Raw genomic sequence first — 18,658 nt, 5'->3', positions numbered from 1 at the left:
GGACAAATGAAGAGGACTGATGTCCCACTGGGATCAGCTTCATAGTGATGGAAGGCCACTTCTTTGATTTGATTTAATTTGCTCAGGCTACTCGTTAGCCCACATAATGTTGAAAGGGCAATACTATTCCCATTACTGTTAATATGTAGTAGAAATTTTACACATTCAGCAATAAAATATCACTGGGGATGGTATGGGGGGATGGTCATTTAAGAAGGGGGATGATTTTTAAGATTTATTTAGGAAGGGGAATGCCACCCCCCCTCATCCCCCTTCAACTCGAGTACTGGGTAGCAGCCATCTGAATTGGACACACCAGATGGCTGCTACCAGAAAGCTGCCTGGAGAGGTGGCGAAACATCTTCAAATCTTGGAAACCAAGTCCAGTGGATATTTTTTGAACTTTTACAGAATGACTATGACCTGGATGACTGAGAATCTTCATCAGCACAATTAACCTAACAGTCTTGTGTTTGGACTGCGAGAGGAAGCAGGAGTAACCAGAGAAAATCAGTGCATGCTCAGGGAGAATATGCAAACTCCTAGCAGAAAGACAATTTCTTCTTGCTGCAAGACAGCAGTGCTACCCTCTGCACCACTAAGGAGCACATCCTGAAATACCATCAGATGAAATAATTGGGGCTTTCATTTTTTCCTCCTCTCTCTAATGGACAGCCAAAACCTTCACCAACAGTTCGGTGGATCATACTTTACTGTATGTGCTGTGAGCACATAAAGCATGATCCACAGAATTGTTGGTAATGCTTTATGTGCTCAGAGGTTATCTTCCTGGTGCAAATGTCTCTGGCTGGAACATAAACTGCTGAATCTGTTCAGCACGTCTCAGGATCCTTTGAACCATCAGAATATATAGGTACATCTTTGGAAAAATGTTCACAGTAAATTTTAACAATAGCTTTTGCCATCTTTTAGTTTCTCTTGAAAGCTTAGATTTCTGTAAGGTAATGGGAATAGCCGTGGAGCATCAGAGGACGATGGAACAGTTGGACTAATTTTAAATTGACATAAGTCAACACTTTGTGGTTATGCATTACCTATGCAAGCAAAATTATAGATGTGCTGTTTTCTTCATCTTCCTCTTCTGTTGAATGGAGGCATACAACTAAAGTGGATATTATATTAATGCTACATAAAAAGCTATTTCTTCTTTAAGTCATTTAGGGAATCTCAATAATAAAGACTAACCCTCTGATCTAGCGTCTTTGGATAAAGGCTCTTTTGTGTTCACTTATAATTTCTTGGCTTGTAATCTTCAAATCGGTTTGTTTCTCTGAGCTACATATTTAGTGTCATACATAAAACATTTTCCACTGAAAAAAATTCCACTTCCTTGTAACATGTTTCCCTAATTTAAATTACATGCTGTTTAAACCTGTATGAACAAAGCCTAATACAGATATTGCTTAAGTTTTTTCTATGCCTTTGGGATTTTCTCACAGTGCCAACATAACACCGTCTCCCAGTTCTTTCTAATGTTTATGGAATTAAACTCCTGATCTTAATTTCTTTTAAGGATGTGAAAATTTATTTTAGCTTCAGGAATCATTCATTCACATGTCGCTGGAAAAGGAACTGAGCTTACCTGTTGACAGAGAGCCAATTATCACCTCATTTGTCACCTATTGCTTCACACCTGTTAATTATGGCAGGTGTCCAAGAGCTGATAAAAGGCCTGAGCGGGAGTCTGGCTGCACTTTGCCAGTGGATGTCTGGGGAGGTATGCTGAATTGTAAAGATTTGTCTGATAAACTTATATTTACCTGGACAGACTCTAAAATGCTTTTCTGCTTTATGCATTTGCAGCTATTTACAGATAAATTATCTCATTTTCCCAACCTGCATCAGATGAGGTTGTATTAATATGGTTTACATAAGTATGTGGGTCTTACTGACTGAATTTGTTTAAATGGGTGAGTACATTTTGGGAGATTTTATTTTCTGGTCTCCTGCAGATCAGGCATCAGTCCTGGAGGGCTGCTGTCCTGCAGGTTTTAGAGGTTTCTATGCTTTAACGCAGCCGATTCTGATGATTGCAGTTCAGCAAAAACCTGTTAATCAACCATCAATGTAAATCAGCTGTGCTGGAGCAGGGAAACCTCTAAAAACTGCAGGACAGCGGCCCTCGAGGACCAACTTCAGGGATGCCTACTCTAAATGTATGCTTTTAAACACCTGACTTGGATGTCTGCTAATTGAGCCCCATAGAACCTGAGTGTTTTACAATCTGCTTCATCTGTAGGGCAAGGGACGCATCTAAAAGTTGCAGGACACCAACTCTTAATGGCTTAAGCTTAAGACCATTGTTTAGGTAATTATGTAATTTGGCAGGAAACTCTTGTTAGCTTCTGTTCCTTGCAGGTCTTCTATGCCTCATGAAGCCTAATTTTAAAGTCTCCTTCCCCTTTAGTGTCTTTGAAAACCCCTCTAAATGTTTTTTTTTTTTTTTTTTTTTTATGATTTCTTGTGAACATTTCAGTCTAACTTTTCTCCAAAGGCATATTGGCACTTTTTACACTTCACCTGGAATGGGAGATTCCAGTTAATTGGAAGAGGATCTCAGTCTTATGGTGCAGTTTCCAGCTCAAGGGATCTTCTAAATCACAACTGCACCCAGCCACCAAAAGTCTGTCTGGAACAGTTCGTGGGTGAAACTGTGCACAGGGGAATCCTACATCGCACACATGTTAAAATCAAACTCTGCTGCTGCATATAAAATCAAAGTGGTTAACTGTTTAGTTTTTTTTTTTCATTTGGTTATATGAATTAAACTCATAAGTCATTTTTTTTAAATTAGCCTGCGGTGCTATAAAACCATGAATACTTTCATAGATGTTTTGACCTGTAACTGTAGCATTTCTTTCATATTTAAAACTATAAAGCTTTAACTTGCAAAAAGCTATGAACTACATATTTAATATTTCTGGATGATTGTGTGATATATTGTCATAGCTGTGTGATTAAACATTTTAAAACCTTTGCCTTTTTGTAATTGATGCAATATAAAGACTGTTTCAGTGGTGTGGTGTTAGGCTACCACCAATAAGCGGTCTGGCTGCTAAACTAATGAAATAAGGCTTTTTTAAAGTAAAACAAAGCCATTTATTAGCCCAAACATGGTGTTTGAGGTTTTTTTTCTCCAGCATGTAGCCTTCCTGACGTCATCGAACTGCACTTCTCGCGAGACTTCTGCTCTTCTCGCCCCAGTCTGTCATGGCGCCCTAGAGACGCTGTTATTGTTCAGTTCTGTGGGTTGTTTGGAAAACCAACGCGGATTATAAAGCCCATAGAGGACGCGCGGGCATGAGAGGACGATCCGGAGATAATGTTGAGGACCACCGGCTTCTTCCGAGGGATTGACTGTCCGTTTTATTCGGACTACGACGGCGGCAAATGCGGTAGAAATGGGTGTAACAGACCGTACTGTCACTTCAGGCACAGCCGGCAGAGTCGGCCGTCCTACGGAGACATTAAAAAGCTCCAGTCCGGACAAAAAGGTGCATATTAAGTGAAGTATTTATTTCTCTGTCTTGTTAAATCACACAAACAAGTTGACGTCAACTAATAACATGAAACCTTCCATATCCATCGCTTTGATGGGAATTTTGGTATCTTTGTCCTCTGGTCATGCTCTTTAATGTTTCACCCTGTGTTGGAGACCAGCTGTGAAAGACTAATTAATTAGTCACTGGGTGGAAATCTAACCCGCAGTGACAAAGTATCCTGCAATGTATGAAATGTTGCCCTTGAACCACAAAAATGGCTTTTTGATGTTTTAAATCGCAGTTAAATCTAATGGGCTATGATTCCCACATGAAAACATTTTACAAGACAGTGTATTAAAAACTACCACTGTAAAGATGTTTAATTACTGAGGCTATGGTAAAAGGCAAAAGCGCCACATTTAAGCAAAACACTGCATTTCTGCAGCTAAAAATACAAAGTTCCTTCCTATTCCACATCCTTACATATAAAACAGAGCTATAATTGTGCAGATATTTAGTGATAGATATGCATGTCCGGCTAATAAAGATACAGCATTTTGTCCCACAGTTTAACAGAACATTTATGGTTTTATGATGCTAATACCAAAAGGGATGTTTAGCCAAGAATTTCTCATTCTGGTTTCTTGTTTCCATAGAGCAGGAAATCAGCTCAACTTTTGTCTTTACTGCATCAAAATAGTTTTATTTAATATTTCATCAGGTGTACACCTTGGTGCATCACATCTTTAGGATTTGCAGAGCTTAGGGGGGTCTGCGGGTTTCCTCACCCGAAATTTTGAAATGAAACGCTATTTCTTGCATTTTGAGGTGGAATGCAGCTATCTTTTTGTCTTTTTTACAACACTACCTTGTCTTGGTTATGGGAAGTATGTGTGCTTGAGTAGAGGTGGAAATTTCATAAACAACCATATTTCATAGGTTAATTAAAACAATCAGAAAGTGTATTTTTTATGCTTTTACACTAGGGGTGGGTATTGCCAAAGACGTCACGATTAGATTCAAATCACGATTCACAGGCCACGATGCGATTCTATCACGATGCATCACGATACTTGAATTATTGCAATGCATTGCAATATTTTCTCCTCCATGTTTTGTTTTTGAATGACTCGGCGCAGTATCCCGCGGCCGGAAATGCTTGTGACACAAGGCAGCATGCTTCAACACATCCGCAGCGACATCTACTGGACTGCAAGTTGTATTACACTTGTTTTTGGCTGATGTTCGCCAACCATTCATGCAATTTTATTTATTTTTTTTTTTTAATTAATAATCGATACTTGGTGTCAAGAATCGATGCAGTAGATCACGAAAATTAGAATCACGATGCATCATCATGACGATTATTTTGCACACCCCTATTTTACAAAGGTCAGACTTAGGAGCATCTTTGAGTAATTTCCTGTTGTTGCTGATCATTTGTATTATTTTGACTATGAAGATGTATTTCAGAAATAAATACATATTCAGCCAAGCAAATGTCAAAATGGCCACTTAAAACGTGTAAACATTTATAGGCATATAAAACTTAAAGGTAAAGTGGAGGATTTTTGTAAATTTTTGAAAATACCTGCTCTCTCTACTTAAAAAAAAAGAAATTCACACGCTCAACCCTGTATTCGCTCCCGAGAAGGAACGCCTATTAAATGCCTGTGAGAGCTCGCACAAGCCCATTTCTTCTCTTGCATGCTCTGTTTAAAAGTTGCTGTTTGCATCGCTCATATGAGCTTACTTTCCAAAAGAAGATTTGCAATTTTTCCACTATGTCAGACCAGGGCTGGACTGGGAGATTTTTTCAGGCCAGAAGTCAGTCATGTAACCAGGCCACCGTGGCCTGGTTACATGACTGACTGAAATGACTGATTTCTTAGGTAGTAAAATAAAATAGGACTAGGATCTGTTTTGCTTTCTGATGACGCAACTAAAAAAAAAATAAACAAGCTTTTGTCAACCAAAAAGTACATTTTTTATTATATGTTTGAGTTCACCATCAACTTTGACAAACATCAAACCGAGTAGAGGAACAGACTGGATGTAGAGAACAGTCTTGTATCAGCTGTTTTTTCTCACTGAGCTATCGGAGCCCATCAAAGTAATTAAATTCTTCAAGTTCAAGTTTTGATGAAAACAAAAGTAAAACAAATTAAGTCAGTCTGAGTATAATTTTTGTTCCCAATTCATCAAGTTTAAATGTGATTAAAGGGAAGCTCAGTTTTTACAAATACAGCTTTATAACATGACTTTATTTTGCATTTATTTTGATTCCTTACTAATTTCCAGGCAACATATTTATGTTTTTGTATTTAAGAAGAAAAACATACATTTATAAAAATTAAATGCTCAAATTAAACTATTATGTAAAATAGTCTTTATTTAAGTTATTGTATGTAGCAATCATCAATACGTTTGACTGAGAGAGAAACTCATGGTATCAAAAATTGCCCAAAGGGAAACACAAGTCAAAAAAAGTTGCAAAACACTGATCTAAAAGGACCTACTGTAATTTCTATGGTTTGGATATTCAGTAACTTTACCGCTGTAATAAATCAGGTACTGTTCTGCATTTGGCCACGTCCTCCTCCAGAACCTTTGTTTTTTTGTCTCTCTCCCTCTCTGCGCCGCCTTTCCTTTTACTATGTTCTAAGACCGAGGCCATTGCTTCTTATCCTCACCTGCACCGCTCGCTACCAGCACCAAACGCACATCACACACCTTCCTCCACACTCTGCTGTCTCTGTCCCTCCTTGAATGCTACCGGCCAAAGTGGCCTGGTCTGTCCCTCCCTCTAACAGGCGCACTGCTGCTGCATCGGCAGATTTGAAATAAAAAATAAAATAAGAGAGAAAGAGACGCAGGCCAATCCCAGGCCGGCGCTTCGAGAATACTCCCGTTTCTCCCGATGGCCAGTCCAGGTATGTGTCAGACTCACTGCAGGAAAGTGAAAACACGGATGAGCACATAGGATGGCATTTAGTAAACATATCACCTGAATGATTGACAATTAGGAGGACCACTTATTTTGATGATCCACCCAGACATCCTCCACTATGCCTTTAACTCTTCCTAGTATAATGTTGTTTTCTGAAATTCAGTTTCTGCTCCAAAAATGTAATTTAGAAATACTGTTATTACAGTAATTACTAGGAATGTGATTTTGATCTGGAGGAATAATAATTTATTGATCTTCAAATGGAACAACAGAGATGAGTGCTTTTAATAAATTGAAGATATCCTGCCATAAAACACTTCAACTTAACTTGAGCAGGAATCTTCTCCTTTGTCATCTTCCTCTTCTTTGCAGCGCTGTTTCTGTCTTTAAACCCATTCTAATTGTTTTCCATTTGTGCATTAAACGCTCTAGTTCCAGTGATGTGAAATAGGCACTTCCTGTTGCCAGTTGTCATGGTGACTCGTCGAATCTGATAATGGCTTTTTATACTTGTTGCGTACATGCTGAACTCTGAGTCGACCTAGTTGATTAAACTAACACAACAGCCCAGCCAAAAACAAACTTAGGCTAGATTAATTCAGATTTGAGGACCTAAGTCAGAGTTTGTTAAACCTGCTTTGTGAAACGGGCCTTAGCTCTGCTTTAGTAGTCATCCAGCTGTTACTTATTTATGGATCATCTGCTTATCTCCTGTCTCTATGTCTGTTTTCTGTTTATTTGTTTATTTTCTGTTTATTTATTCTTATAAAAAAAGCTGTTATATGTAGATGCACTGTATATACTCTATATATCCCATGCACCTTTTTCTACTTTTTGGCACATTTTTTTTTCTGAGTAAATATATCAGCTTTGAGATCAATCAATCAATCAATCAATCAATTTATTGTTTCTTGCGCTCGAGCCTCTTTCTGCATTCTAGTTCAAATTAACAATCCTTGACATACAATCACAACTTTGTTTGTCTTATTGCATCGAATCAAGGACTCTAGGATTTTTGCCAAAAATCTTTTTTTCCAACCAGAATTGTGTTTTTTTTGTTATTTTGCATTACTCACTAAGCACTAGCATATACATGTTTAGGTTTAAGGGTTTAGTTGAAAGCTCTCTGTTTGGAAAATTGCTTATGTCTAGCTTTCATGTTCGGATCTCTGGGTTAGCTGAAACTGCTTCTTCATTACTGTGTGGCAGCAAACCCACCTTCAGTACATTACTGCCACCTGCAGGGCTGGAGTGAGAAAGCCAGGAGTCATAATCTGGTATTTTGCAGATGGAATCCTTCTGAAATGGTTTTTAAATTCATGTTTTATCTTAAAAAAAAAATTAAACAGAGCTTATTTTGACCCAATTTTTCCCCTCATGAGGGTATGCACAAGTGTCTGCTTGTGCATATGTGACCAGTCATAACAACTAAGGACACAAGTCGATTCTGGGGCATTTTTACTTTTTCACTGGTTTGGAAAATTTAATTTCCAAGTTTTCCGATGATGTGTCACACATGGAAAATTAGAGTTGTTTTTATTTTTTTTATTTTTTTTTGAGAGTCCACACGATCTGACAGTAGGCACATCAAAAAGGCTTAAGTGGGGAAATGTAAAGTCACCTATGGCTTTAGCCTCAGCGAGATTAGCAGTTGGCCCTGGGTTGTTCACAGTCTTTTCTTGGTCTCTTACTAAGAGGCCAAAATAGGGCCAAAAAGTTTGTCTAGCAACATTTAGTGGTGAAATAACTTGAAACTGAAAAATTATTTGGAAACAAAAAAGATTTAAAGCTGAAAAAAAGTATTTAAAAATAAATAAAAATAAACTTAAATTGCAAAGAAAGAACCCGAAATAAATTTTTGAACTAGTTTTTAGGTTGAAGTTTTCTATGAAAACTGCTGATCCCTCTGTGTGGGGGCGGGGCTTAGATGACGTTTTGTTAGAAATAACAATTTGGGCACCAGAACAAAATAATGAAAGCAGTTGCCTTCAGGAGTTATGGGAACTAAAAATGTCTATGAAGCTTCATTAACACTGGCTTTAAATAAAAAAAACAAAAAACAAAAAAGAACTAAAACAAAACATGCTTTGTGGTTTTATTTAACGTTTTTCCAGTTTAAAAAAATTAGCGGCCTGCTACGCTGATATACGCTGGTGAGAAATCTGCCTTTATTTTTTGTAAATTAAAAACCATAACTGTGTTTCTTACAGACCAGGGTTACGATCCCTTCAACCCAGAAGTAGTGCGACCACAGGAGCAGCAGAATGGAAAGCCGGCTCCATCAGGAGACATCAGCGGCGCCCTGGAGATGGTCAACAGAGCCATCGAGGAAGTCCGCAGCGAGGTGGAGCGAGAACGGCAGAGGCTTTCTCACATGGGAGACGAACCCTACAGCCCTACTGAGAAGACCTGTTCTCCTTCACCTGAAGCTGTTAAAAGTCAACCTCCCACCTCACACCTAGCTTACGATCCTGGAAGCTACCGGATCACATCAGGGGGCTACGAACCCACCCCAGGCTGCAGCAAATACACCTTAGATTCAGACGATCAGGGGCACAACAGCAACTCCATGGAGTATGTTCCCACGTCAATGAAAAAACCCCAGTCCCGCACACAAATCCCCTCCCCGCCCCAGAGCCCCAAATACATGAACAGTACATCCTCTGCAAAGTGCAAATACACTCTGGACAATTCTAAACCGTCTACTGATATGGAGTACGACCCTCTGTCTAACTACACTGCAGGTATAGCCGTGAAAACCAAGAGAGAGGAAGGTTCCCATCCAGGTAAGACGGACCATAAGAAGACACACAAGCTAACGGGGACTGACATCCCAGATTGTGTTGGAAAAAAGCCCCAGCTGACGAGTACTGACTTAAAAAAGTACACCATCTCCGACTCTGATGGGGAGAGTTCTGGAACAGAGTATCGGCCCACATCGCTGAGCAATCTCCAGCAAAGAAAGGCCAACATTATGTCTGCTAGGGAGGCCTTAGAGAACGAAGCAAAAGACAGAAGCAAGAGTATAAAGGGTGCACTTACACAGAGGAACAAGGAGGAGCTTTCACAGGACTTAGACAGCCAGGAAAAAAACAAACAAAAGGAGAAGGTGCAAAAAAAGAAGGTGGGAGACCAGAGTGTTGGCAGTAAAAGCAGTAAACATGAGAAAACACAAACAACCGATAAGAACATGAAGACATTGTTGGGAGTTAAAAGTAGCAGCGGCAGCTCCAGTAGTACAAAAGAAAAAGGATCAGTAAAGAACTGCAAACAGGACTCTGCTAAGAAAGAGAACAAGAGTCAGAAGAAAGACGATGGTAAAAACAGGGTAAAGGTAAAGGCATCGCTTCAAGTTCAGCGGGAAGGAAGGGATGAAAAGAAATGTGACGGTAAGAATAAGACGGTGGAAAAAGTTAAACGAGACTTAAGTCAACAAGACAGAGATGTACGAGAAAGTAAAAAACAGAGAACATCGGAGCGAGAGAAAGAAAAAGACCAAAGCAAGCATAGAAACGGCAAATTGGACGGAAGTCAAAAAGAAAAGGACATCAAGAAAAGTAAGAGCAGCTCCGGCAGCTGCAAGGGGAGCTCGGCTAAAGCGAAGCAAAACACCAGCATGTCAAAAAAGAAACCAGAGGACAAAAGTCTGAGTCTAAGCCACAGCGATCTGTTTGGTGACGAGAGCCCAGAGGAGGCCGAACCCATGGAGGCGGACTACGACGAAGAGTCCGAGGAAGATCTGGTGAGGAAATCAGCGGCCGCGCTAAAGAGGGGTCGTTTAAACAAGAGGAAGGCTTCAGAACGCACACCGTCTTCCTCAGAGGACGAAGCCGACCGGCACCTGGAGCGCAGCGAGACGACTTGGGAGGAGCCTGACAGCGTCAGAGTCGACTTCTCCGTGTTTCAGGATGATCTGGATTTTGAATCCGACCCGATGGAAGAGTGTTTGCGCATCTTCAATGAATCCAACGATGTGAAGAAGGAGGACAAGGGAAGACAAGCAAAGCAGGTACCGCTTTGTTTCTCCTTCACTTTTCATTCATATGAGAACTGATCTCAGAGCAGTGATCTTTTCTTCTACTCTTTCAGGCGTCCAGAGATTCAGAGGAGGAGAGGATCACAGATGGCACTTTAACCACCGTCTACCCCGGCCAGAAGAAGAGAGTTTCCCATTTTGTTGCCAAAGGAGATGTAAGTTAGCAGCTCTGGACTGGCATGGTTTACTTTATCTAAACACTTTGTAGTATTTGTACCTCATCATTGTCTATAAGGAATCTTTTCATGTTCTTACCAGCATGAAAAACAGGTGTTTGGATTTCTATATTTTCCTGTATCACATTGTGTTTTTTTCCCCCAACCAAACCAGTTCCAGTCCTGTTTCAGAACCGTTGCTGTTTTTCTCAACAATGAAATGATCCACTTTCTGTAGAAGTCTGAACCAATGATGCTATGATAAGCTGTAAAATTTCATTCAAAGCCCATTTTCCTAAATATAAAGAGTGAAACTAACGTTAGCTTAGCTCATATGATTCTACAGGCACATAAACAGAAGCAACCAAAGAAAGCAAAGGATGATGCACTCATGCGGTTGACATATTGGGCTCTAGTGGCTCTGAATCCAGAAAGATTGTACTGTTACTAGCCAGGGTGCACCGATTACAGGTTTCTGGCCGATCACCGATTCCTGATCTGTAAAAAGATCATGCAGATTCAGATTTTGATGATACAGATTTTCTTTTTATAACTGTCAGTTGTTATAAGATCCCAAGACACAAGATATGCCAATCTTATTTTACTGAAAAAAGTACTCATTGTCCAAGAAATAATAAAAGCTTTTCGAAATAACTGCTCTGAAATATGAATTAAAGTTTAAAGCTTTGACAGTGTGTGGTTATCAGACATTTACAGAGCTAGATCAGATTGGTGGAAAAGGTCGATTTCAAATCTAAGTATCTGCCAATCGTCGATCTCCCAAAATTAAGTAAATCGGGTCTGATCAATCAGCCAATAAATCTGTGCACCCCCTAGTTACTAGCGCTGTTTAACAGGTATTTGTTGTTTCCTCCAGTGGAACGTTAAACCTGGACTCGCATGAAGTGCATTAAATTATAAATTCCAACCTAATCTACCGTGCTTGTTGCTAGCATATCTTCTTGCAGTGGTGCTGCTCTCTGAAACAGGAGAGGCTCAGTGGTGTTAATTAAATCTAAACAACATATTGCATTAACAAATGTTGAAACACATAATACACATTACTACAAATGGTGAAAATAGCTTTTATGGAGTGCACTGAAATGATAAAATCCAGAAACCTCAGGAAGAGGTCAGCAAAAGACGACTGTTCTGATTGAAGGATCGCTTTTTTCCTCTCTTCTGTCTCATGAGGAAAACGCACCCTCTGTCTGGTCACTGTCAATCAAATATCTTTTAGTGTGTTCGACCTATCAGCATCGAGCTGCCAGCTTCATGACCCACCCCCTGACTCGCCCCTGCTCCATAGATCCCCTATGTGTGTTATCCAATTACAGTCCTACTTTCTCACTGTTTGCTTCAATACACAGAGGTTCAAAACTCAGCGGGGATTTCTCATAGAGACTGAGAGATTGCATCAGAGAATGGGCTCTGAGTAATGCTGAGTAATGCTCAACATACAGCAAAATAATGAAATGAAATTTGGGCCACATTTAACATTTAAAAATGTATATTTGACCAATTATCTTACTAAATTGACGAGGGCAGTTTTAGCCTCCCTAGTATCAATGAGAGATCTCTGCTGTCTTCTTCTGTCATGTGACAGTTTTTTTCTTTAACGCCCTCTACCTTTTTATCGTCAAATCGTTGCCTTTTGAACGCAGCAAAGAACGTCATAGCGCTTTGTCATACTGGTCTCAACTTGAGGAGTTTATTTAGTGTTTAAACCTACAAACAGAACAATTTAAAGTTCATTCTGCATCCATTGAACAGTGTTTATAATCCCCAACTTGCTTCTGGATCCATTCATTTTTCTGCTCTAGCATGGCTCCTTTCTCTCTGGTATTAAAGGCTCTGCTTAAGAAGGAAAAGCGGCGCCATCTAGAGGATGGTGGTAACATTGGAACATAGAAAGAAATTCTTTTAAGCGCATGATACCAATGAATCAAATTGAAAAAAATGTAATCTGTTTTTGATGAACCATTATTTAAAAATTATTTTAGGCCCAATGAATTGGGGCCACGTGGTACAGAATATCCTCGTGTAAAGCCTTCAGTATGTGTGTGGAAAGTGGTTATGTGCTTGTAAATATTTTACAGCTGCTGTTCTGAGTATTTAAAGGGAAACACCATTTCTTTTTTTACATTTGGCCCTTGATTTTACGTTATTACATCATGTTCTACTCACCCATATGAGTTTTGTGTCATTTGGAGCTGTTCTGAAGATATTCTGTTAGGTTATATCCAAGTAACGTCTTCCTATGGGCAACGACTTGAAGGCACAAACTAAACTGTTTATAATTTATTCTTTATGGTACGCCAGCATTCATAACATGTAGGCGAATCACTGTCCCCCAGACATCCACGGTTATATTTTTTTATATTTAAATTTTTTTTTTAAAACAAAGCGGAGTGTGTATGACGTCATCCATGCATGTCAGCTACCATTCATTCATCCTAGTTTTACTCACATGCCCACACTCGACCCATTGTTACCTAATAGATAATTTACTAGTTTTATCACCTCTCCTTCTGCAAACTTGCTGCGTGCACTTAGCTAGCGTAGCCGCCTGTGGCCCGGGCTGCCTGTCACAACTCCAGTCCGGCGAGCGAAAGACGTCATACACACTTCGCTTTGTTTTTCAAAAACATGAATATAAAAAATATAACCGAGGATGTCTGGGGGACAGTGATTCACCTACTTGTTATGAATGCTGGCATACCATAAATGATAAATTATGAACAGTTCAGTTTGTGCCTTCAAGTCGTTGCCCAAAGGAAGACATTACGTGGATATAACCTAACTGAATATCTTCAGAACAGCTCCAAATGACACAAAACTCATATGGGTGAGTAGAACATAATGTAATAAAGTAAAATCAAGGGGCCAGTGTAAAATAACGGTGTTCCCCTTTAATGCATCTTTGCCCTCTTTCCAGAATTCTGACTTAATCAAAAACCGGCCTGTTAGCATGTTAAGGTAATTTAATACACAAAATGATATTGAGACATTTAATGTTAACCTTTTCCAGTATTTTTAGGACAAACCTGACAACTAAAACTTTATTGGCCCTAAAGTATGAGAAGACTTTTCTTATTAACTCAGAACATCATTTTACTAAATACATTTCCTGTTATGCCATAGCTGGACAAGTAGGCCCAAAGTTTGGCCCAAGTTCCAAACAATGATGACATAATGAAAACAAAGACCAGCTTGTTTTAGAGGAAGATCAGGAACATCTCAACTTTTGGCTAAATTTGGTCTTTACCTTCAAGAATTTTATCTGAGCAAAGAGTGAGAGAGAATTTCCCAACAAATTAAGACATGTACTTCACAACATGCTGGGACATTTTTATATCTTAACTCATCTAGAGTTTGTGAGTGGTGACACAAGTAAACCAGGAAGTAAAGCCTGAAAACAAGATATGAAAATATACCAATAAGAATTCAGGGGTTTTCCACTGATGGGATTTCATGGAAAAGTCTGAGAGAGAAGCTGGGACTCTGATCGGGCGACAGTCTCTTTGTATTAACAAGTCTCTTCCTGATCACATATTTAAAGCTGTTTCTTTATAAAACGGCAGTATAGAAAAATTCAGCTTTTTTGTTTTAGAATGGTATAATTTCAGGAATTGTAGTTTATTTTAATCTTATCCTGAAATCAACTGAGACAAGTATAGTCAGCAATGCATAGTAAAAAAAAAAACACCTCGTCTTTAGCAGCTTTTAAGATACCTCAATGAAGTATTTTAAACATATTAGGATAAGAAGACTCCCTACTGTGAAACATGGAGGAGGCTCTGTGATGCTCTGGGGCTGCTTTACTTCATCTGGCACAAGGTGCTTGAATCTCTGCAGATACAATGACATCTCAAGACTCCTAATGGATTCTAGAGAGAAATGTGCTGCTCTGAGTCAGACAGCTTGGTCTCAGTCGCAGGTCAACAGGATGTTGACACAAAACAAACAAATAGAAACAGCTAGAATGGGTAAATACTAGTCTGTTCTTTTGTGGTTTTGTTTTTATTTATTGTTTATTCATTGTTTTGTTTTCTATAATCGTTTTGCTGTTGTAAACACCAGAATGTCCTCATTGTGGCACAATTAAAAGCATGTCAGCAAAAAGACTATATATTCACTGTGAATCATGTTGGAGGGTGGAGGAGCCATGATTTGAACATGTTCAGGAGCAAAGAATGAAAGTTTTAAATAACCAAGCCTAAAATCAGACCTCAACCTGACGGAAACGACTGTAAAGCTGCACATAAATAGCAACGAATCCCTGTGGCATAAAAGCAATGTTATACTAAGGAATATCCGCCAAAGTTTTAGTATGAAAAACTAATAAAGCCACATAGAAAACACCTTTTTTAGGCTGATGAAGGGGTTCTACAAGCCAATGAAGAACAGGCTGTACTGGTATTAACAGTGTTGAAGACAAAAAAGAAATAGACATAGTTAAGATTGTCCTGAGACGTGTCTTTACTTTTAATAAATAAAAAATTTTTTATACATACAGGTGCTGGTCATAAAATTAGAATATCATGAAAAAGTAGATTGATTTCAGTAATTCCATTTAAAAAGTGAAACTTGTATATTATATTCATACATTACATACAAACTCATATATTTCAGATGTTTATTTTGTTTAATTTTGATGATTACAAATGACAACAAATGAAAATCTCAAATTCATCATATCAGAAAATTAGAATATTACTGAAGACCAATAAAAACAAAGGATTTATAGAAATGTTGGCCAACTGAAAAGTATGAACATGAAAAGTATGAGCATGTACAGCACTCAGTATTTAGTTGGGCCTCCTTTGGCCTGTATTACTGCAGCAATGCGGCGTGGCATGGAGTCGATCAGTCTGTGGCACTGCTCAGGTGTTATGATAGCCCAGGTTGCTCTAATAGTGGCTTTTAGCTCTTCTGAATTGTTGGGTCTGGTGTATTGCATCTTCTTCTTCACAATACCCCATAGATTTTCTATGGGGTTAAGGTCAGGAGAGTTTGCTGGCCAATTAAGAACAGGGATACCATGGTCCTTCAACCAGGTACTGGTAGCTTTGGCACTGTGTGCAGGTGCCAAGTCCTGTTGGAAAATGAAATCTGCATCTCCAAAAAGTTGGTCAGCTGCAGGAAGCATGAAGTGCTCTAAAACTTCCTGGTATGTGGCTGCGTTGACCCTGGACCTCAGAAAACACAATGGACCAACACCAGCAGATGACATGGCACCCCAAACCATCACTGACTGTGGAAACTTTACACTGGACTTCAAGCAACGTGGATGAAGTGCCTCTCTTCTTTTCCTCCAGACTCTGGGACCTTGATTTCCAAAGGAAATGCAAAATTTACTTTCATCAGAGAACATGACTTTGGACCACTCACCAGCAGTCCAGTCCTGTTTCTCTTTAGCCCAGGCAAGACGCTTCTGACGCTGTCTGTGGTTCAAGAGTGGCTTGACACAAGGAATGCGACAGCAGAAACCCATGTCTTTCATACGTCTGTGTGTGGTGGTTCTTGAAGCACTCACTCCAGCTGCAGTCCACTCTTTGTGAATCTCCCCCACATTTTTGAATGGGTTTTGTTTCACAATCCTCTCCAGGGTGCGGTTATCTCTCTTGCTTGTACACTTTTTTCGACCACATCTTTTCCTTCCCTTCGCCTCTCTATTAATGTGCTTGGACACTGAGCTCTGTGAACAGCCAGCCTCTTTAGCGATGACCTTTTGTGTCTTGCCCTCCTTGTGCTAGGTGTCGATGGTCGTCTTTTGGACAACTATCAAGTCAGCAGTCTTCCCCATGATTGTGTAGCCTATAGAACTAGACTGAAAGACCATTTAAAGGCTTTTGCAGGTGGTTTGAGTTAATTAGCTGATTAGAGTGTGGCACCAGGGGCCATCAATTTTGAACCTTTTCACAATATTCTAATTTTCTGATATGATGAATTTGAGATTTTCATTTGTTGTCATTTGTAATCATCAAAATTAAACAAAATAAACATCTGAAATATATGAGTTTGTATGTAATGTATGAATATAATATACAAGTTTCACTTTTTAAATGGAATTACTGAAATCAATCTACTTTTTCATGATATTCTAATTTTATGACCAGCACCTGTATTTACCTATATTGTACTGAAAGTAATAAGTCATATCTAAGTTTACTATAAATGTTTGAGCAACAATTACCTAACCCTAACCCTAACAATTGTGAATGACTGTGTTTATTAATACAGTCCGTATGTATCAAACCCTCATGGTACCGATCTTTTTACTTTTACTGTTCAGACTGATGCACCTTCAAAGACTGTGGTCCGACCTTACAAGAGACCCACACCTCAGGAGGTCTGCTTCCAGCGCATGCAGCTGGCTCAGCAGCAAGCCGCTCAGCTCTCCGCCTCAGTCAAAGCTGCCTCACAGAGCTCCGCCTCCAACCTTCCTGGAGAAAAGAAGAGAATCGCTCACCGGCCCAATCCACAGCTGGCATCCACTAAGACGAGTAGGACAGTCTCTGAATCAAAGGTTTGTGCATCTGTGTGATCAAAGCATTGCAGTCATGCATGGATGTTTGTCCCAGCAGGTCCAGCACATGGAAAACCAGCTGTGGGTGAGCCCCCTCAGGGGGTGAAGAGCCAAACCACGGCTGGCATTCTGTCCAAGACCTCATCTACGATGCTGCAGAAGAGGACGGCTCACACACCCACCATGAAGGTGCCAAACCTCTGCTTATTTGATGTTTATATATTCTAAATAATCACCTTCCAGATGTGCATGTGTTTCTTATTTATATACAGGTTTATATGAGTGTTGGAAATCTGTAAAAGGTTTGGGAACATCCTCATAACGTACCTTTAAGGTACCTGGGGGGAAAAATGGTTGTTTAAGGAACCTGAAGCAACATTTTGTAATCAGTAACCCAGTGCCTGTTCTGCCTGTTTTGTTGTTGTTTTTTTCAGAGCACCTCCATGAAGCGGCCTGTCATTCCCACTGAGTTTGGGGCAAAAGTTCCCACCAACATCCGCCAGCGCTACCTCAACACTTTTATAGACGAATGTGTGAAGTTCTGCCCGTCGGAGGAGGCTGCATTTCGGATGGTGTGTGAATCATTGAGAAAAGGTTATTTCCCCCTTTTTTTTTTCTTTTACATTAAAAAGGATCTGTTTTTTGTTTTTTTGCTTCAGGCCCTCGATGAGGAGAAGCTTGTGTATGATCGCAGTAGCAGTAAAAACATCTACCTCAACGTCGCTGTGAACACGCTGAAGAAGCTGCGGGGCAAAAGCGGCTCGTCTTCGTCGCCTGTCACCAGTAAGGATCCTCCGTTCCCATCTAAAGGATCTATCCACTATGATTCAAATCTTTTTGAGGTTCAAATAATCAGAACGCAAATAATTGTTTCCACTCTAACTCTGACCTATGTGTCTACTATACACCTGAAAATCAACCTATCAGAGGGAATAATAGAATGGGTTTGTGTCCTTAAATCAGCATTATTTTAGGTACCTTCTCATTTACTTTCATGGATTTTTGTCCCATATCTTAAATAAGAAAACGTCTTTAATTAGACACTGAAGACAAATTTTTCAGCAGCTCTGTTTAGGAGATTTCTCTGGCTTTCTGTCCTGTGGGTCTGGACCCTTCATGTCGATGGTTCTCTGTTGGTTTGATGCATTCTTGCACTTGCTGTGATTTTGAGAACATAAACCTTCTTTATCTTCAGATTTTCATCTTGACAGAAATCCCCGTCTAATACACCCTTCCTACTTGCCCAAAAACCTGTTTAAACCCGGGAACAGTCGGCATTTAGTGGCAGTGGGAACAGCTCACTCACGCGTTTCTGCCCGAGTCAATCACCTCGGCTCTGATCGGCATGCAGTAGTAACACCAGACCCTTGTTGACCCGCTAATTTATGTGATACCATTGAATACAATGTATGAACATCAACACCCGGCACCAGTCGCTTCTGATCTAACAAGCCGAAACAACTCTGTTTACGTTCAATAAAC

The 18,658-nt window shown here is 39.7% G+C and overlaps 1 protein-coding gene across 2 annotated transcripts in view; it reads left to right on the top strand.

Annotated features, from left to right (window-relative positions):
* The first annotated feature begins 3,212 nt into the window (after positions 1-3,212).
* Positions 3,213-18,658, top strand: part of rexo1 (REX1, RNA exonuclease 1 homolog) — a 31,616-nt gene continuing 16,170 nt past the window's right edge. Inside the window, exons 1-7 of one of the 2 annotated variants that reach the window (XM_038282347.1) lie at positions 3,213-3,515; positions 8,664-10,462; positions 10,543-10,644; positions 16,943-17,153; positions 17,235-17,365; positions 17,611-17,748; positions 17,836-17,959. In XM_038282347.1, the coding sequence (XP_038138275.1) occupies positions 3,344-3,515; positions 8,664-10,462; positions 10,543-10,644; positions 16,943-17,153; positions 17,235-17,365; positions 17,611-17,748; positions 17,836-17,959 (2,677 nt within the window). In that variant the 5' untranslated portion in view covers positions 3,213-3,343. Of the gene's footprint in view, positions 3,516-8,663; positions 10,463-10,542; positions 10,645-16,942; positions 17,154-17,231; positions 17,366-17,610; positions 17,749-17,835; positions 17,960-18,658 lie in introns of both variants that reach the window. The other variant, XM_038282346.1, reaches the window with a different exon arrangement.

Source organism: Cyprinodon tularosa, unplaced genomic scaffold, assembly GCF_016077235.1.
Source record: "Cyprinodon tularosa strain WSP-4 unplaced genomic scaffold, ASM1607723v1 ctg182, whole genome shotgun sequence".
NCBI lineage: Eukaryota > Metazoa > Chordata > Actinopteri > Cyprinodontiformes > Cyprinodontidae > Cyprinodon > Cyprinodon tularosa.
Note: the sequence above shows the minus strand (reverse complement) of the source record. Positions and strands in the feature narration are given on the sequence as shown.